The sequence below is a fragment of the Prionailurus viverrinus genome, chromosome B4 (genome assembly GCF_022837055.1).
Source record: "Prionailurus viverrinus isolate Anna chromosome B4, UM_Priviv_1.0, whole genome shotgun sequence".
In the NCBI taxonomy this organism is placed as follows: Eukaryota; Metazoa; Chordata; class Mammalia; order Carnivora; family Felidae; genus Prionailurus; species Prionailurus viverrinus.
The window spans coordinates 34784181-34803686 of NC_062567.1; the positions used below are offsets into that span (position 1 = coordinate 34784181).

General features: G+C 38.2%; 1 protein-coding gene across 11 annotated transcripts in view; it reads right to left on the reverse strand.

Annotated features, from left to right (window-relative positions):
- The window catches only part of LOC125169584 (maestro heat-like repeat-containing protein family member 1), a 97885-nt gene extending 79934 nt beyond the window's left edge, over positions 1–17951 (reverse strand). For 6 of the 11 annotated variants that reach the window (XM_047865044.1, XM_047865041.1, XM_047865051.1 and 3 more), the window contains exons 1-3: positions 17863–17945; positions 1243–1406; positions 859–981 (exon numbers count right to left, since the gene is read on the reverse strand). In XM_047865044.1, the coding sequence (XP_047721000.1) occupies positions 859–981; positions 1243–1404 (285 nt within the window). In that variant the 5' untranslated portion in view covers positions 1405–1406; positions 17863–17945. Of the gene's footprint in view, positions 1–56; positions 1407–17862 lie in introns of those variants that run through there. The other 5 variants (XM_047865042.1, XM_047865043.1, XM_047865045.1 and 2 more) reach the window with 5 other exon arrangements.
- Positions 17952–19506: the final 1555 nt, after the last annotated feature.

Below are 19506 nucleotides of genomic sequence, written 5' to 3' on the forward strand. Positions count from 1 at the left end.
GAGAATCAGATTTGGTCAATAAGTGATTCTCCTCCATCGAATAGGCAGGAACTCACCTACCACCCATCCAACAGACACCTTCCCAGTGATGGAGGGCAAGAGCTTCCTAAAGTGTGCAAAGAACAGGAAGACAAGAAATCCGCACAATCTGTGTATTGGGGTGGGAGTGGGGATTAAGGTTTCCAAAGCACAGAGGTTTCACTGCAGCAGCAAGTGAATCATCAGGAAAGTGGGTAGATTACAGAAGCAACTTTGGAAGTCCCTGGAAGGCCAGTGGTCTTGATCAGAAGACAGGCATGCCAAAGAAGGCAGGCAAACTGGAAGGAAGATACCCCATAGGTAGGTAGTTAACAAAGAAAATAAGGAACCAGATTAACCCAATGTCAGGGAAGTAAGTACAAAGTATGTGAATAGATGGATAAGTAGATATCATGAATGTTCAGTCTAAAGGTGGGTTAGCATACAGATATGTGGGTTTAAATAAGTTAGTAAATAGATTGAGATGCTTAGTTGAGTTGTAATAACAAAGGGACCACCTAAGGAATCCCAGGACACAGTCTGAAAACCAGGTCAGACTCTGAGATCAACAGCCCAAATCCTTCCCCCTTTCCATTTCACTCCTCCTGCCTCACCACTTCACTTCACTACTGTATCTTCCAGTTCTGTCTATGTCACAGTTCTTGAGATAGGCTCACAGTACAAGATATGGACTCCAGCAAACTGTTTAGAAATGAGATACTCATATCCAAGTTCTCACATAGTTTCCAAGTGTCATCATCCACCAGAAAGAACTCTTGGGCTCATACCTGGGGTGCTTTCTTTCCCCAAAGCTCCCAACCCAGAGGCACAGCTCCTCACCATGGTCTTCATGTAGTCAACGATGATATCTGTCACCTTCTGGCATCGTGGAGTTGCCATCTTGTTATTTAGGATTTTGACTTTCAGCAACTTGAGCGTTTGTAAGACATTATCTGCTGACAACTATAGGAGAGAGGGGACTCAAGGAGAAAGGAAGGTTGAAGGGTAAAGATAATAATGATCCCTGGTCAAGAAAGGAAGAGGAGGAGTGAATCTAGAAAGAGGATTAAAGCTGGATCAGACGTTGAGGAGTGAAGAATATGGGTCAGACTAGGAACACTGGAACTAGACCTGGAGCTATGAATGGACTGGACCAAGTAGTGCTCTGCTGACTGGAAATTTTCCCACTCTCCTGGCACAATGGGTGTGTGCCCAACCAAATACCTTGATCGAGATGGTCCTATGCTGGCTGGAGCCAGGAGATGTCTGAGATGTCCTCACCTGACCAGCAACTTGGAGTGCCTCCATAAAGTCCTTGATGTTCTTTTCTGAGACATCCAAGTTCCTGTCCGTGATCTCTGAAGAACCTACCATAACTATAAACATCTCTATAAGAAATAAAAATGGTGAGGAGGGGGAGCTGTTTCTCTCTTGCTATAGGTGGGTATTTCATTACAGGTGGGTATCATGGTATGAGGAAAACATGCAAAGAATAATTAAGAATCAGAAGACACAAGTTTGCCTCCTGACTCAGAGTCTGTCCCTACTAGCAATATATCCTTAGGTAATTTATTTAACTCCTGGAGACTCTATTTATTCATATGTAAAATAAGTATAATAAAAATTAACATGAGAGTCAAAAAAGATGAGATAGGTACTATTAGGTATCACTTTCAGCATTTCAGCCTGCCCTTTGGATCGCATCTTTTCCCTTGACATTATAAAGTGCTTTCTATGGGTGAGAGTTGGATAGAGATTTGGAGTAGGAGAGTACTTGTCTATAGGACTACAAAAATTTCATAGAAATAAAATAATTTCATATTAATAAAATTGACTATTATAAACTACAAACTTATATTCCAGTGACATATACCCATAGTTTTGGTTAATAATGATAGGGAAAAAAAGCCAGAAAATTAATTTAGTCTGAGTTCAGTCTATCTACTACCAGCAACAATGGATTAGTTATTCATTCATTCATTCATTCATTCATTCAAATGTTCTGGTTTGTCTTCACTAAAGGCATTATTTAACATGCCTTAATTTACTCATTTGTAAAAGGGTCATCATTGTGGTAGTGATAGTAGAAGTAATAGTCATAGTAGTCATAGCAATAGTAGTAGTAGTATCTAACTCATAGAACTGTTAGGAACATTATATGAAATAATATATGTAGAACAGTGCCTGGCATATTGTATTAACTCAGTAAATATTGATTATTATTCTCAATTAGAAACTGTTGGCACTCTACCTGAATCCACAACATCCCCATATCTCTACAGGAGAAGAGCCACTTATTGTCATTTGAAGCCCAGGTTCTGGACATTAGATCAGGAGTAGGGGTGCAAATGAGACAGTCACAAAAAGCAACTAGAAAGGAAGTGTTTTACACAGAAGGAGAGAAAGAGGGAAAGGAAGAGAAATAGAGAGATGCTACTTACAATAAACAAACTCAAGTTCCCAAAGACATGTAGAAATCTAATGCTACAAAAGATAGACAACATAACAAAATCAACAATTGGAATAGGAAATTACTTCAGAGGAGATTAATTTTGTAAAACAGTCTCTCAAAGACTTTAATAAAATAATAATGATAATCATTGTCACCATCCTCTTCTCCTCCACCTCCTTCTCCTCATGATCATCAAATCAATGTGCTTAGGGTGCTAAAAAAGTGAAGAAATAATTTGCATCTTAAAAGAACAAATAAAGACAGAATGAAATAATTTATAGGTAGATATGAAAAGAACCAATTAGAAAACTTGGAAATGAAAAACATAGCCATCAAAATTTGAAATCTCAACAAATAATATATAATCAAGACTAAATACAGTTAAAGAATTAGTAAATTAGGGGTGCCTGGGTGGCTCAGTCAGTTAAGCGTCCGACTTCAGCTCAGGTCATGATCTCGCGGTCCGTGAGTTCGAGCCCCGCATCGGGCTCTGGGCTGATGGCTCAGAGCCTGGAGCCTGCTTCCGATTCTGTGTATCCCTCTCTCTCTGCCCCTCCCCCGTTCATGCTCTGTCTCTCTCTGTCCCAAAAATAAATAAACGTTAAAAAAAAAGTTTAAAAAAAAGAATTAGTGAATTAGAAAATCGTGAGGAATTCACCCAGTGTGCAATGTAGGAAAATAAAGAAAATAATTTTTAATAAAAGAACAAGTAGCAGGTGTGTTGGATGGACTGAGAGGAGTTCCAAAAGAATGGCAGGATGGTAACATATAAAGATAACTGAGACTTTTCTAGAATTGAAAAAAAAAAGACAAGAATCCTCTGATGGGAAGTGTAACCCAAGTACTCACCAGGACAAATAAAGATAAACTGATGTTTCAGTGACACTGCAGAACATCAGGGATAAAAATTAAAATTCTAGAGCCACTAGAATAAAACACAAATTACCTACAAAGGAATAACAATCAGCTAGTCCTTAACAGCAACAAGAGATGCTAAAAGATAGTAAAGAAATATCAAGATGGATGTTGTACTCTACCCTATAGAGTAAGAGTCTAAAATAACGACTGTAGGGGCACCTGGGTGGCTCAGTTGGTTAAGCGTCCAACTTCAGCTCAGGTCATGATCTCATGGTTCATGAGTTCAAGGCCCATGTCAGGCTCTGTGCTGACAGCTCACAGTGTAGAGCCTACTTAGGATTCTGTGTCTCCCTCTCTCTGCCCTTCCCCTGCTTGCACTCTGTCTCTCTCTCCCTCAAAATAAATAAACATTAAATAAAGTTTTAAATAACCACTGTAGTAAATATAAAAGAATGTGTAAATAATTAGGTAATCGAAGGGGAAAATAGAATGATTTTTTTTAAAAAGTCAATCCAGGGGCGCCTGGGTGGCTTGGTCGGTTAAGCGTCTGACTTCGACTCAGGTCATGATCTTACAGTCTGTGAGTTCAAGCCCCGCGTCGGGCTCTGTGCTGACAGCTCAGAGCCTGGAGCCTGTTTCGGATTCTGTGTCTCCCTCTCTCTCTGCCCCTCCCCTGTTCATGCTCTGTCTCTCTCTGTCTCAAAAATAAACAAACATTAAAAAAAAATTCAATCCAAATAAAGGCAAGAAAATAGAGAAATTAGAGACATATAACAGGTGGCATATTCAGAAAATGCTTTTAAAGAGGGTAGATTTAAGCCCAGATATACTAGTAATTACATTCAATGTAAATTTATTACATGTTCCAATTAAAAGAAAAAGATGTCTAAACTGAATTAACAAAGCCAATCATATGCTATCTACAAGAGACACATCTCAAGCAAAGGATGCAGAAAGACTGAAAGAAAAGGAAAGGCAAAGATATATCAAGCAAACATGAATCCAAAAAAAAGCTAGTATAGCTAGATTAGCAGCAGATCTTCAATAGATCTTAAGGCAAAGAGCAGTACTAAAGAACATCATTTCATATTAATAAAAGATTTAGTTCACCAAGAAGATACACTCTTACATTGGATGAGTTTAATAACATAACCTCAAAATGTATAAAGCAAAAATTGATAGAACAAAAAGGAGAAACTGATAAACCCAGGTTTAAAATGTCAGGTTTTTTAACACCTATCAGAACTGATAGAACAAAAAGATAATCAGTAGGAATATAGATTTGGAAACTATTATTAACAAATTTATATAATGAACCTACAGAACACTGTCCCCAACAACTGCAGAATGTATATTCTCTTCAAGCATACATAAAACATATAAAAGTCGATTGTGTGCTGGGCAATACGGCAAGAATCCACAGATTTCAAACAACTAAGTTCATATACATGTTTTCTGTCCACATGTGATTAAGCTAGAAATAATAAAAATATAACCTTAAAATCTTCATATGTTTGAACATTAAGAAATATACTTCTAAATAAACAATGGAACAAAGAAGCAACCTCAATGGAAATTAGGAAATATTTCAACTGAATGACAAAAATATGACATGTCAAAATTGCTATGAGGCAGCTAAAACTCTTTATAGGGGAGTTTACAGCATTAAATATAAACATTAATTTGAAATAAAGTAAATGTTTTGTATAAGTGAAAAGTACAAGTCAGAAATAGAGTAATCCTCAAAAATCGAAAACAAACTGAAACAAACAAAGCTCATTGCATATTGTTAGTGAAATCAGAAAGAAAAAAATCAGGAGAGATATTATTTCAGGTGATTTTAATATCCAGTATTTTGTTTGTACAATCATAATGGTGTATATTCTAAAGACAAAAAGAATCTTGAACTGCGTTCAATAGTCTCATTGTCAGTAATAATATTGGTATAACATTCCGAAAATGTCATATGTATATTTTTAGCTTAATGTAAATAAGACATGTTAAAAACTAAAGGAAGTAAAACCCTGTGTTCTAGTTATCAATTTGTTGCCTCTTAGCTTCAAATCTACCCCTTCATGCTTCACTCTGTAATACGGAAACTGGACCCTGAAACATTTCTTCTTTGCTAGTTGACATGATGATGTTAAGCTTTATCAGTAGACGGAGCTAGAAAAATCTGCAAGATGAGCTTCTACTCTTCCATTCCTGTGGCATGGTATGTTTGTGGGATATGCAGTGGTGCTCACTATCCAGAAAGTTTTGTTGCCAATCCCACCCCCTCATTCCTTAATCACCATCCTTGGCTTGCCAGCAACCCAGCAAAAAAAAAAAAAAAAAAGAAAGAAAGAAAGAAAAAGTTCAAAAGAGCTTTATTAGTAACAGCCAAAATGTCCTCCAATACATGAATGGCTAAATAAACCATAGTACATCCATACCATAGAATACTACTCAGCAACTAAAAACAAAACAAAACAAAAAACTATTGGGGCATCTGGGTGTTTCAGTCAATTAAGAGTCTGATTCTTGATTTCGCATTAGGTCATGATCTCACAGTTTGTGGAATCAAGGCCCACATAGGGTTCTGCGCTGACAGCACAGAGCATGCTTGGGATTCTCTCTCTCTTTGCACCTCCCCCTGCCTCTCTCTGTCTTTCTCTCTCTCTCAAAATAAATAAACAGAAGAAAGAAAGAAAGAAAGAAAGAAACAAACAAACAAACTATTGATACATGCAACAACCTGGGTAGATCTCAAGAGTATTATGTTAAATGAAAAAATCAATCTCAAAAGGTCACAATGTTATGACAAATTTAAAGGTTTTCAGTAAATTGGACAAATTCCTAGAAAAAAAGATGCTCTATTAAAACTGGCATAAGTAGAAAAAACTGAATAGTCCCTGCTCCTAAAGAAATTTAACTTGGGGCGCCTGGGTGGCTCAGTCAATTGAGTGTCCAACTTTGGCTCAGGTCATGATGTTGCAGTTCATGAGTTCAAGCCCTGCATCAGGGTCTGTGCTGACAGCTCGGAGCCTAGGGCCTGCTTCAGATTCTGTGTCTCCCTCCCTCTGTGCCCCTCCCCCAATCATGCTCTGTCTCTCTCTCAAAAATAAATAAACATTAAAAAAAATTTTAAGTATACAAAAAATTTAAAAAGAAAAAGAAATTTAACTCATAATTAATAGCCTTGCACAAAGACACTCCAGGCTTAAACAGCTTCATCAATAAATTCTACTAAACATTTCAAGAAAAAGTAATTCCACTTATACACAAAATTTCCAGAAAATCAAAAAAAAAAAAAAAAAGGGAAGGGAACATTACTCAACCTGCATTATGGTGATACTAAAACTTTAAAAAGATTGTACAAAAACAGAACACTGAGGCCAATCTTTCTCATGACTATAGATGTGAAAAACTTTTTTTTTAAGTAAAAAACGAAATCAAGCAATAATATATAAAAATTCGGGGCACCTGGGTGGCTCAGTCAGTTAAATGTCTGGACTTCAGCTCAGGTCATGATCTCACTGTTTGTGGGTTCGAGCCCCACATCAGGCTCACTGCTGTCAGCATAAAGCCTGCTTCAGATCCTCTGTCCCCCTCTCTCTGCCCCTCCCCTGATTGCTTGTGTGCTCTCTCAAAAATAAATAAACATTTAAAAAATTAAATAATAATAATAATATATAAAAAATTATAACCCATAAAAACCCATAAAATACCTAGGAATAAATCTAACCAAAGAGGTGAAAAATCTATACACTGAAAACTATAGAAAGCTTATGAAAGAAATTGAAGAAGACAGCAAAAAATGGAAAAAGATTCCATGCTCCTGGATAGGAAGAACAAATATTGTTAAAATGTTGACACTACCCAAAGCAATCTACATATTCAATACAATCCCTATCAAAATAACAACAGCATTCTTCACAGAGCTAGAACAAATAATCCTAAAATTTGTATGGAACCAGAAAAGACCCTGAATAGCCAAAGCAATCTTGAAAAAGAAAACCAAAGCAGGAGGCATCACAATCCCAGACTTCGAGCTATACTACAAAGCTGTAATCACCAAGACAGTATGGTACCAGCACAAGAACAGACACTCAGAACAATAGAATAGAATAGAGAACCCAGAAATGGACCCACAAACGTATGGCCAACTAATCTTTGACAAAGCAGGAAAGAATATCCAATGGAATAAAGATAGTCTCTTCAGCAAGTGGTGCTGGGAAAACTGGACAGCGACATGCAGAAGAGTGAACCTGGACCACTGGTCTTACACCACACACAAAAATAAACTTAAAAAATGGATGAAAGGCCTAAATGTAAGACAGTAAGCCATCAAAATCCTTGAGGAGAAAGCAGGCAAAAACCTCTCTGATCTTAGCCACAGCAGCTTGTTACTCAACACGTCTCCAGAGGCAAGGGAAACAAAAGCAAAAATGAACTATTGGGACCTCATAAAAATAAAAACTTCTGCACAGCGAAGGAAACAATCAGCAAAACTAAATGGCAACCGACAGAATGGGAGAAGATATTTGCAAATTACATATCAGATAAAGGGTTAGTATCCAAAATCTATAAAGAACTTATCAAACTCAACACCCAAAAAACAAATAATCCAGTGAAGAAATGGGCAAAAGACATGAATAGACATTTCTCCAAAGGAGACATCCAGATGGCCAACTGACACATGAAAAATGCTCAACATCCCTCATCATCAGGGAAATACAAATCAAAACCACAATGAGATACCACCTTACACCTGTCAGAATGGCTAACATTAACAACTCAGGCAACAACAGATGTTGGCGAAGATGTGGAGAAAGAGGATCTCTTTTGCATTGTTGGTGGGAATGCAAGCTGGTGCAGCCCCTCTGGAAAACAGTATGGAGGTTCCTCAAAAAACTAAAAATAGAACTACTCTACAACCCAACAATTGCACTACTAGGTATTTATCCAAGGGATACAGGTGTGCTGTTTCGAAGGGACATATGCACCCCAATGTTGATAGCAGCACTATCAACAATAGCCAAAGTATGGAAAGAGCCCAAATGTCCATTGAGGGATGAATGGATAAAGAAGATGCGGTATATATAAACAATGGAGTATTATTCAGCAATCAAAAAGAATGAAATCTTGCCATTTGCAACTACGTGGATGGAACTAGAGGGTATTATGCTAAGTGAAATTAGTCAGAGAAAGACAAATATCATAGGACTTCACTCATATGAGGACTTTAAGATACAAAACAGATGAACACAAGGGAAGAGAAGCAAAAATAATAAAAAACAGGGAGGGGGACAAAACAGAAGAGACTCATAAATATGGAGAACAAATTGAGGGTTATGGGAGGGGTTGTGGGAGGGGGGATGGGCTAAATGGGTAAGGGGCACTAAGGAATCTACTCCTGAAATCATTGTTGCACTATATGCTAACTAATTTGGATGTAAATTTTAAAAAATAAAAAATAAAATTTAAAAAAATGTTAACCCATTACAAGGTCTACACACACACACACACACAGGCAACTTAAACCACACCAAGGGGGGCGCCTGGGTGGCTCAGTTGTTTAAATGTCTGACTCTTGGTTTTGGCTCATGGTTCGTGGGTTCCAGCCCCACATCGAGCTCTGTGCTGGCAGCATGGAGCCTGCTTGGGATTCTGTCTCCCTCTCTCTCTCTCTGCCCCTCCTTTGCTTGCTCTCTCTCTCTCTCTCTCAGAAATAAATAAATAAACATTAATTAAAAAAAAAAAAACTACACCAAGATCCATTTCTCCCCTCATCAGATTGACAAAATTTTCAAAGCCAATAAAGCTTAGAAAAACAAACTCTGCCATACATTGCTGGTAGGTGTACAAAATGGCATGACCCCAATGGAGTGACGTATTGCAACATCTAATAAAATCACATACACATTAACTCTTTGCTCAGCAAATTCCATTTCTAAAATTTACCTGGAAGCTTCTCTTCTATAAATATGAAACAATATGTGGACAAAATCACTCATCGTAGTATTGCTTGTAACAGCAAAATACTGGAAACAAAATGCCTATCAATTGGAAACTGGATGAAGAAACTATGGTACCTTCCCCAGTGGGGGAATGTGCAGCTAAAATGTGAGGAAGATCTCCACAAAATGATATAAAATTATGCTACCTTTTGTGTAATAAAATGATAATATATGTGTACATTTTTGTGTATGTATATATTCTTATGTATGTCTATAGTTTTGCTTATTTTTTTTAATGTTTATTTATTTGCTTTTGAGAGAGAGAGCATGGAGGGTGGGGGCAGAAAGAGAGGGAGACACAGAGTCCAAAGCAGGCTCCAGGCTCCGAGCTGTCAGCACAGAGCCTGACATGGGGCTCAAACCCACGAACAGTGAGATCATGACCTGAGCCAAAGTTGGACGCTTAACCAACTGAGCCACCCAGGTACCCCTAAGTTTTGCTCCTTTTTGAAAAGAAAATGCAGAGAAAGGATAAAACCAGAAACTAATAGAAATGGTTACTTATTGGTGCGTGAGGGAAGAGAAAGAGAGAAATATGGGATCAAGGCTCCTTCAGCTTGGAGCACATGGGTGGCTCAGTTGGAAGAGCCTGCAGCTCTTGATCTCAGGGTTGTGAGCTCAAGCTCCATGCTGGTTGTAGAAATTACTAAAAATAAATTAATAAGCTTAAAAAAAGACCTCTTTGGCTTTACCTCTTTATAAAGTTTTGACTTTTCAACCATGTAAATGATTCATGTATTCAAAAATAAGCTAAATCCAAAGGGGACAAAAAAGACAGACCCTATAAATGAATAAAACAGAAAGAAGTGAACCTAACTGCATATGAAAGTGATTATATAACTACACAGAAAAGTATTCCAGTAACTTTTAAACACAATACCTTAAGCATATGCCCTTATTGGGATATATTCTAAAGATAAAAAGACCTGCAAAGAAGCCTTGAACTTTACTTACTGAGTTTGTTATTGGGGTAGTGATTCTGAAACTATTCTGTATATTATAGGAAACAAATTGCTTTTCAGGAAACAGGACTGTTACCATGGAAAAAGGCAGATGCAAATATGGAATGGGAGCCCATGATGTTCAAATTTTAATTAATTTTAAATAATTTAATTAGGGGCGCCTGGGTGGCGCAGTCGGTTAAGCGTCCGACTTCAGCCAGGTCACGATCTCGCGGTCCGGGAGTTCGAGCCCCGTGTCGGGCTCTGGGCTGATGGCTCAGAGCCTGGAGCCTGTTTCCGATTCTGTGTCTCCCTCTCTCTCTGCCCCTCCCCCGTTCATGCTCTGTCTCTCTCTGTCCCAAAAATAAATAATAAAACGTTGAAAAAAAAGATAATAATTTAATTAATAATTCATGATTTAAAGTATCACTGTGTCCACTGAAGAGGCCTAGAAGCAATGACCACACCTACTACCTACTACCTAAAATCTACTTTCTACATACCATTCATAGCCTGGTCTTAAAAAAAAAAAAAAAAAAAAAAAAAGCTTCTTGGAGAAATGGTTGATTACTGATTGGCAGTAGGAAAAGTACAAGATAAGTCTCTACCTTTTTGTGCCAGAAACAGGGAAGTGCTCAAAAACTAATGGGTATGCATTAAAAGGACACAAGATCCAGATTAAAGGTTTCTCTCACTATCCAAATGAGCAGCAATTTGAACATCAAAAAAGAATGCTAATAGATTTAAAATCCATTTACGAGGGGCGCCTGGGTGGCTCTGTCGGTTAAGCAGCCGACTTCGGGTCAGGCCATGATCTCACTGTTCCTGAGTTCGAGCCCCGCATGGGGCTCTGTGCTGACAGCTCAGAGCCTGGAGCCTGCTTCAGATCCTGTGTCTCCCTCTCTCTCTGCCCCTCCCCTGCTCATGCTCCATATCTCTCTGTCTCAAAAATAAATAAACATTAAAAAAATTGTTTTTAAATAAATTAAATAAAATCCATTTAAGAAAAAAGAAAAAGGAAGGAATCCATGGACCCAAATTGGAGCTAAAAAATGCATGGTAGTTATAGTGGGGGAGAGAATGATAGAAATACAACTACAAATGAAATAACTTATGCAGTCAAGAAATATCAAGGAACAAAATATTGACAAGGCCTCAAAGCATCACCATACATGTCATGTATTAATTATAACAGGAAGAAAGTACTTTCACAATAGAGAGATCTGATGGATACCACTACACCAAATGATCAAACTTAAAATTATCAATAATACAACTGATGTTATGTGTTCCTGATGATGCCATGGGAAATGCATATCACCATGTAGTATTTTTGCCCACTATGTTTAACCTGAATCTAAAATGGGAAACAGTTAGTCAAATCCAGATTATGGGACATTCTACAAGACAAGTAAAGGCAAAAACGTTGAGTGGACTATTTTAGGTGAAAGGAGAATACGATGATCATCTTTTTTTTTTTATGTTTATTCACTTTTTGAGAGACAAAGACACACACAGCATGAGCAGCAAAGGGGCAGAGAGAGGGGAAGACACGGAATCTGAAGCAGGCTCCGTCCGACAGGAGGGCTCGAACTCACAAACAGTGAGATCATGACCTGAGCCAAAATTAGACACTTAACTGACTGAGCCACCCAGGCGTCCCTGCAATAATCATCTTTGATTGGATCTCAGCTGGGGAGAAAAACAGCTAGAAAGGAAATTCTAGCTATAAAGAAAATTTCAAGGATACTTGGGGAAATTTGACCATAGGCTGTATGACAATAATAATATTGTATCAATATTAAGTTCCTTGAGATAATAAGGTTATTAGAATTTCCTTTTTTTAAATGTTTACTTATTATTTTGTGAGAGGGAGAGAAAGAGGGAGTCAGCATGAGTGGGGAAGGGGCAGAGAACAGGAGACACAGAATCTGAAGCAGGCTTCAGGCTCTGAGCTGTTCAGAGCCCAATGCAGGGCTCGAACCCATGGACTGCGAGATTATGACTTGAGCCGAAGTTGGATGCTTAACTGACTGAGACACCCAGGCGCCCCCTCCTTTTTTTTTAAGGGGATACATGCTGTAATACTTAAAGTCTATAATATAAGTGTGAAATTAATTTGGAATGATTCAGATCTTTATGTGTGCGTGTCTGTGTATGGATTGAGAGACAGAGGCAGAGACAATATGAGATGAGCACAAATATGGAAAAATATTTTAGCAAATTGATGAATGTAGGTTGAAGAATAATAAGTGTTCATTACATTATTCTTTCAACTTTTCTATAGGTTTTGTATTTTATTAAAATAAAATTTAAGAGAGAAATTTAAATTCACCAGTCATCAAAAGACACCATTAGGTGAGTAAAAATGGTAAAGCTCAGAGTGAAAAAAGATACATATCATCCATAAGGTCAACATAGTAACCATATCCAAAATATATAACAATCTCCTGCAAATCAGAGAAAAACACAAATAAAAAAATAGGTAAGAGACTTAAGCGGAATATATAAAAGAGGATATCCAAATGGTCCATAAACACATGTAAAGGTTCGGCTCAGCCTAACTAGGAATTGGGGAAGTAGAAGTTAAAACCACAAAAGTATATTGCAACACACCCACCAGAATGGCTTAAATTTAAAGGTTTACAATAACTAGTGTAGCAAGGATTGGAACAATGGGGATTTTCACATACTACTAGTGGGATGTAAAAGAATACAGCCACTTTGGAAAACAATTTGTTATTACCTTCTAAAGCTTAAAATACGCATACTCCACGATCCTTTCCTGGGTACACACCTAGTGGAATGCATGCTTACTAATAGCAACAGATATGTTCATAGCGACATAGCGCCATTATCCGTAATAGCCCCCAACTGCAACTCATATGTCCAATATCATCCTAATGGATAAATTGTGATATATTCATACAAATTAATATAATAGAATGCTATATAGCAATGCAAATAAACAAACCACAATCTCCTGCAACAATATGGGTAAATCTAACAAATACAAAATAAGTGAAAGATGCCAGAGACAAAATAATACATACTTCATTATTGTATTTATAAAAAACTCAAAACCAGACAAATATAAACTACTGTGTTTCTGGATGCAAATTTAGGTAGTAAAACTCTAAAGAAAAGCAAGAATGTGATTTTTATTTAAAAAAATAACCATTTCACTTCTATGTGGAATCTAAAAACCAAAACAAATGAACAAACAGAAACAGACTCATAAATACAGACAGCAAACTGGTGGTTGCCAGAGGGAAAGGGTGCAGGGGAAGGATGGGTGAAGTAGGTGAAGGGGATTAAGAGGTCCAAACTTCCAGTTATAAGATAAATAAGTCATAGAAATGAAAAGACAGCATAGGGATATAATCAATAATGTTGTAATAATGCTGTATGGTGACAGAAGGTAACTACACTTACTGTAATGAGCATTGCACAATATATTGAATTGTCAAATCATTCTGTTGTACACCTGAGATTAATATAACATTGTGTGTCAACTATAATTCAATAATAAAATGTTTTAAATTAATGATTATCTTGGAAGGGAGTAATGACTAGGAAGGATCACAATAGGGAGATCTGGACGGTGGTGACACAGATATTTGATTTGTGGTAAATCATTGACGTCTACTTACACATTTCATGCACCTTTCTGTGTGTTTATGTAACAAAATAGGGGTTTTTAAAAATGTTTATTTATCTTTGAGAGAGAGACAGAGCGTGAGCAGGGGAGGGGCAGAGAAAGAGGGAGACACAGAATCAGAAGTAAGTTCCAAGCTCTGAGCTGTCAGCACAGAGCCCCACACAGAGCTCAAACTCAGGAACCTGAAGATCATGACCTGAGCTGAAGTTGGATGCTTAACCAACTGGGCCACCCAGGTGCCCCAACACAATAGTTTTTAAATTAAGAAACAGGAACTGTACGGGATCCTGGGCGGCTCAGTCAGATAAGCATCTGACTTCAGCTCAGGTAATGATCTCTTGGTCATGGGTTCGAGCCCCATGTCGGGCTCTGTGCTAACAGCTCAGAAGCTGGAGCCTGCTTCAGATCCTGCGTCTCCCTCTCTCTCTCTCTGCCCCTCCCCCACTCACTCACGCTCTCTCTCTCTCTCCCTCCCTCAAAAAGTAAACATTAAAAAAAATTGTTTAATAAAAAAATAGGAACTGTAAGAAGAATACAGGGGGCGCCTGGGTGGCTCAGTTGGTTAAGCATCCAACTTCGGCTCAGGTCATGATCTCACGGTTCATGGGTTCAAGCTCTGCGTCGGGCTCTGTGCTGACAGCTCAGAGCCTGGAGCCTGTTTCAGATTCTGTGTCCCTCTCTCTCTCTCCGGCTCACCCCTGCTTGTGCTCTCTCTCTGTCTTTAAAAAAGGTGTAAACAGGGGCACCTAGGTGGCGCAGTCGGTTAAGCGTCCGACTTCAGCCAGGTCACGATCTCGCGGTCTGCGAGTTCGAGCCCCGCGTCGGGCTCTGGGCTGATGGCTCAGAGCCTGGAGCCTGTTTCCGATTCTGTGTCTCCCTCTCTCTCTGCCCCTCCCCCGTTCATGCTCTGTCTCTCTCTGTCCCAAAAATAAATAAACGTTGAAAAAAAAAATTTTTAAAAAATAAAAAAAATAAATAAATAAATTAAAAAAAAAAGGTGTAAACATAGGGGCGCCTGGGTGGCTCAGTCGGTTAAGCATCCGACTTCAGCTCAGGTCATGATCTCGCGGTCCGTGAGTTTGAGCCCCGTGTCGGGCTCTGGGCTGATGGCTCAGAGCCTGGAGCCTGCTTCCAATTCTGTGTCTCCCTCTCTCTCTGCCCCTCCCCTGTTCATGCTCTGTCTCTTTCTGTCTCAAAAATAAATAAACGTTAAAAAAAATTTTTTTAAAAAGGTGTAAACATAAAAAAAATCTTTATAAAAAGAATACAGGATTTTACATAAAAGAAATAAGAAGTTATATTTTTATTTTTATTTATTTTTATTTATTTTTGTGACAGAGAGAGACAGAGCATGAGCAGGGGAGGGGCAGAGAGAGAGGGAGACACAGGATCCGAAGTAGGCTCCAGGCTCTGAGATGTCAGCACAGAGCCTGATGCGGGGCTCGAACCCACAGACTGTGAGATCATGACCTGAGCCGAAGTCAGACGCTTAACTGACTGAGCCACCCAGGCGCCCCAAGAAGTTATATTTTTAAAAGATAATGCAGAAAGAAAAACATAGACATCAAACAACTCAGTAGATAGGTTTCATAGTAGACAAGATACTGCCAAAGAGTGAGTTAGTGAATTGGAAGAAAGAGTAGCAAAAGTGACCCAGAATATAGCACAGACATATAGAGAAGAAAATAAAAGAGAAGTTTAGAGAGATGGATGAAAAACTCCAATATACACTTAAGGGGAATTCCAAAAGAATAAACAGGCAAGAGCTAATAGTTGAAGTGAAAATGTCTGCAGTCTTTCAGAATTAAAGGAAATATGAATCCTCAGATTGAAAAAGAACACCAAGTCTTTCACAGGATAAAGAAAATCAATCCATATCTAGATACACTGGAATAAAATAAAAGACCAGAGAAAGCAAAAGAATACTAAATGCTTCAGAGAAAAAAGATTAACTACAAAGGAAAGACTACCAGATAGACTTCTCATGAGCAACAACAGAGAAGACAGTGCAATAATAGCTTCCAAGTTTTGAAGGAAAATAACCATGGGGCACCTGGGTGGCTCAATCAGTTAAGCATCCAACTCCTGATTTCAACTCAGGTCATGGTATCCGTGAGATTCTCACTCTCTCTCTCTTTCTCTCTCTCTTCCTCTGCCCCACCCCTGCTCACTCACACACACACACACACACTCTCTCTCTCTCTCTCAAATAAATAAATAAATAAATAAATAAATAAATAAATAAGGTAAAATAACTATCAATCTAGAAATTTATACTCAGCTATATCATGCAAGAATGAAAGCTAAATGAAGACATTTCCAGATAGGCTAAGAAATTTTTTATTTGTAAGCCCCCAATGAAAGAAATACTAGTATATTTCCTTATTTCAGCAAGGAATAAAATAAACCTGGAAAGGAGGAGGAGGATTCAAGAAATGTATTAGTTATGTACTAAGAATTAGTAAAACACTTGGTATTCTGAATATCTTCTGTTGGCTCTCCAGATCTTGCCTACACTCTTCTACACTCTGCTAAATGCTTTGGAGGCTACATCAAATAAACTCCCTTGTCCTCTGGCTTGGAACTGGGTTTTGCCAATGGGGAGCCCTAATAGTACACTGCAGAAAGAAAAGATGTCAGATCAAAGTATATATTTTTGTTTCCTCCTACCAAGGTAGTCTTTGGCTGGGTGTATACCTTGAGGTCACTATTTCTCTCAAGATAGCCCTATATGTATTACTCTTCTTTCAGCTTTTCATGATGGCTCCCTCCCCAGATCCCTTCAGGTCTAGGGGTGATAAAACTCTGGTTGCTATCAGCTCCAGCATATTATACTATCTCTTGTGGGTTTCTTTCTTTATTTTTTCTTTTCTTTTCTTTTTTTTTAAGAGAGGGAAGAGTACAAGCAGGGGCAGAGAGAGTACAACAGGCAGAGAGAAAGAGAAAGAATTTTAAGCAGGCTCCACGCTCAATGTGGAGCCCAACACAGGGCTCGATTCCACTACCTTGAGATCATGACCTGAGCCAAAATCAAGAGTCAGATGCTCCACTGACTGAGCCACACAGGTACCCTAATATCTTGCGGGTTTCTTAATCTCTATTCACACATACTCATTAGAAATAGTTGCTTTAATTTATTTGTTAAACTGTCCTTGAATTATCCTAATTTGAGTGTGTAATTTATTTTCTGTTAGGAGACTGAGAGGTTGGTAAGTTTAAATAAGTATTGACTATGAAATATAATAATAACCACTAATTTGAGGGAGTTAAAACCATGATGGAATGAAAACATTAGACAACACAGCTCAAAAGATGAGAAGGGTGAGGTTGCAGGCTAATTAAGGAGTTTAAGATCCTTATCTTCTTTAGAAGAAAAATAGAGAATTGGTGAATTTTAAACTTCGTTAGAAAAATATAGAGTAATTTCAGAGTAACAAAATCTGTCTCCCTAGGCCTTAAGTTGCAAATAGTTATTTCTATATTTTAGACTTCTTCATTTCTTGTAGTATTTAAAACTCAGCACATCCAACATTGAACATATTATCTTCTCTCCATCCCAAAATTAATCCCTATCTCTGGGCAGAGCTTAAGTCTCAGTCATCTTTGACTTCTCTCCCGCACCATCCACAGCCCTGCCAGGACAGAGAATTTTACTTATTAAATGTCCCCTGAATGGGGCACCTGGGTGGCTCAGTCGGTTAATCGGCCAACTCTTGGTTTCAGCTCAGGTCATGATCTCATGGTTTATGGGTTCGAGCCCCGCACTGTCATCATGGAGTCTGCTTGGGATTCTCTCTCTTTCTCTCTCTCTCTGTCCTCCCCTGCTTATTCTCTCTCTCTCTAAATAAATAAATAAACTTTAAAAAAAAGTCCCTTGAATCCATTCCTTTCCCACCCCTGTCCTAGTTCATTTCTCATGTTCAGACTCACCTTCTCTCTAGGCCTGACCCTGCTCCAGTCCCTATTTCTCTCCTTCTTGCCCACACCAGATGGACAACAGCACTATGAGGAAGCAGTTGAGATGGCATAGAAGTGTCTCCTGGGAATACTACCCAATTATTGAGAAATAATTACACCTTAGCAACCAAACCTGGAATGTGTACCCTGGAACTAACCCACCAGCTCCTATTCTAAAGAACCGAAGGTAGAATAGAGCTTCCCCTCCCCCAATTATGACTCCTGGAGAGAAATGGCTTTATCATAACTTCTTTAAAATACCTGCTGCATAGTAACTATTCAATAAACTTGTTATGTTGAACCAAAGGTGTGCACAGGGTTTATATACAAAAATATTTACCATGGCATTATTCGTCTATAAGTAAAATTTCAAAATTTTCTTGACACTCAACAATACATAGATATTTATATCACAGTACATACATATATGTACAGTAATTAAAAATAATTTGGGGGGCACCTGGATGGCTCAGTCAGTTGAGCATCTGACATTGGCTCAGGTCATGATCTCACAGTTTATGAGTTTGAGCCCTGCATTGGGCTCTGTGTGGACAGCTCAGAACCTAGACCCTATTTCAGATTCGGTGTCACCCTCTCTCTCTGCCCTCCTCTGCTGATGCTCTCTCTCTCTCTCTCTCTCTCTCTCTCTCTCTCAAAAATAAATAAACATTAACAAAATTGGGGATACCTGGGTGGCTCAGTCAGCTAAGAATCCAGCTTCGGCTCAGGTCATGATCTTGCAGTTTGTGAGTTCGAGCTCTGTATCGGGCTCTGTGTGGACAGCTCAGATCCTAGAGTCTACTTCAGATTCTGTGTCTCCCTCTCTCTCTGCCCTTCCCCTGCTCACACTCTGTCTTTCTCTCTCTCAAAAGTAAATAAATATTAACAAAAAATTGTTTTAATAATTTAAAAAATATTTTAAAAAATTTTTGTAGGAGCCCCTGGCTGGCTTAATTGGTGGAGCATGCAACTCTTGATCTCAGAATTGTGAGTTCAAGTCCCACATTGGGTGTAAAGGTTACTTAAAATAAAACAAAACCTTTAAAAAGTAATAATAATTTTGTAAAATAATATTTAGTGACAATGTAAAACATTAATATTACATTAAGTTAAAAAAGACAGGCTACAAAAAGTATGTATCATACTGTTTTATATATATCCATATATATTCATATATATTACATATACACATATGTGTATACATATACACATATATACGTATATATTCATATATACATATATATGAATATTCATATATACGTATATATTCATATATACGTATATACGTATATATTCACATATATGTATATGTGTAATATATATGAATATATACGTATTTGTGTATATTATATAAACACACATGTAGTGGCACCTGAGTGGCTTAGTTGGTTGGGCTTCTGATTTCAGCTCAGGTCATGATCTCATGGGTTCGTGAATTCAAGCCCCACATCGGCCTCTCTGCTGTCAGCACAGAGCCTGCTTTGAATCCTCTGTCCCCCTCTCTCTCTGCCCCTCCCCCGCTTGCACTCTCTCAAAATAAAAAATTAAAAACACACACATATATTATACACACACACACACACACACATATATATACACAAACACATATGAGTCCAC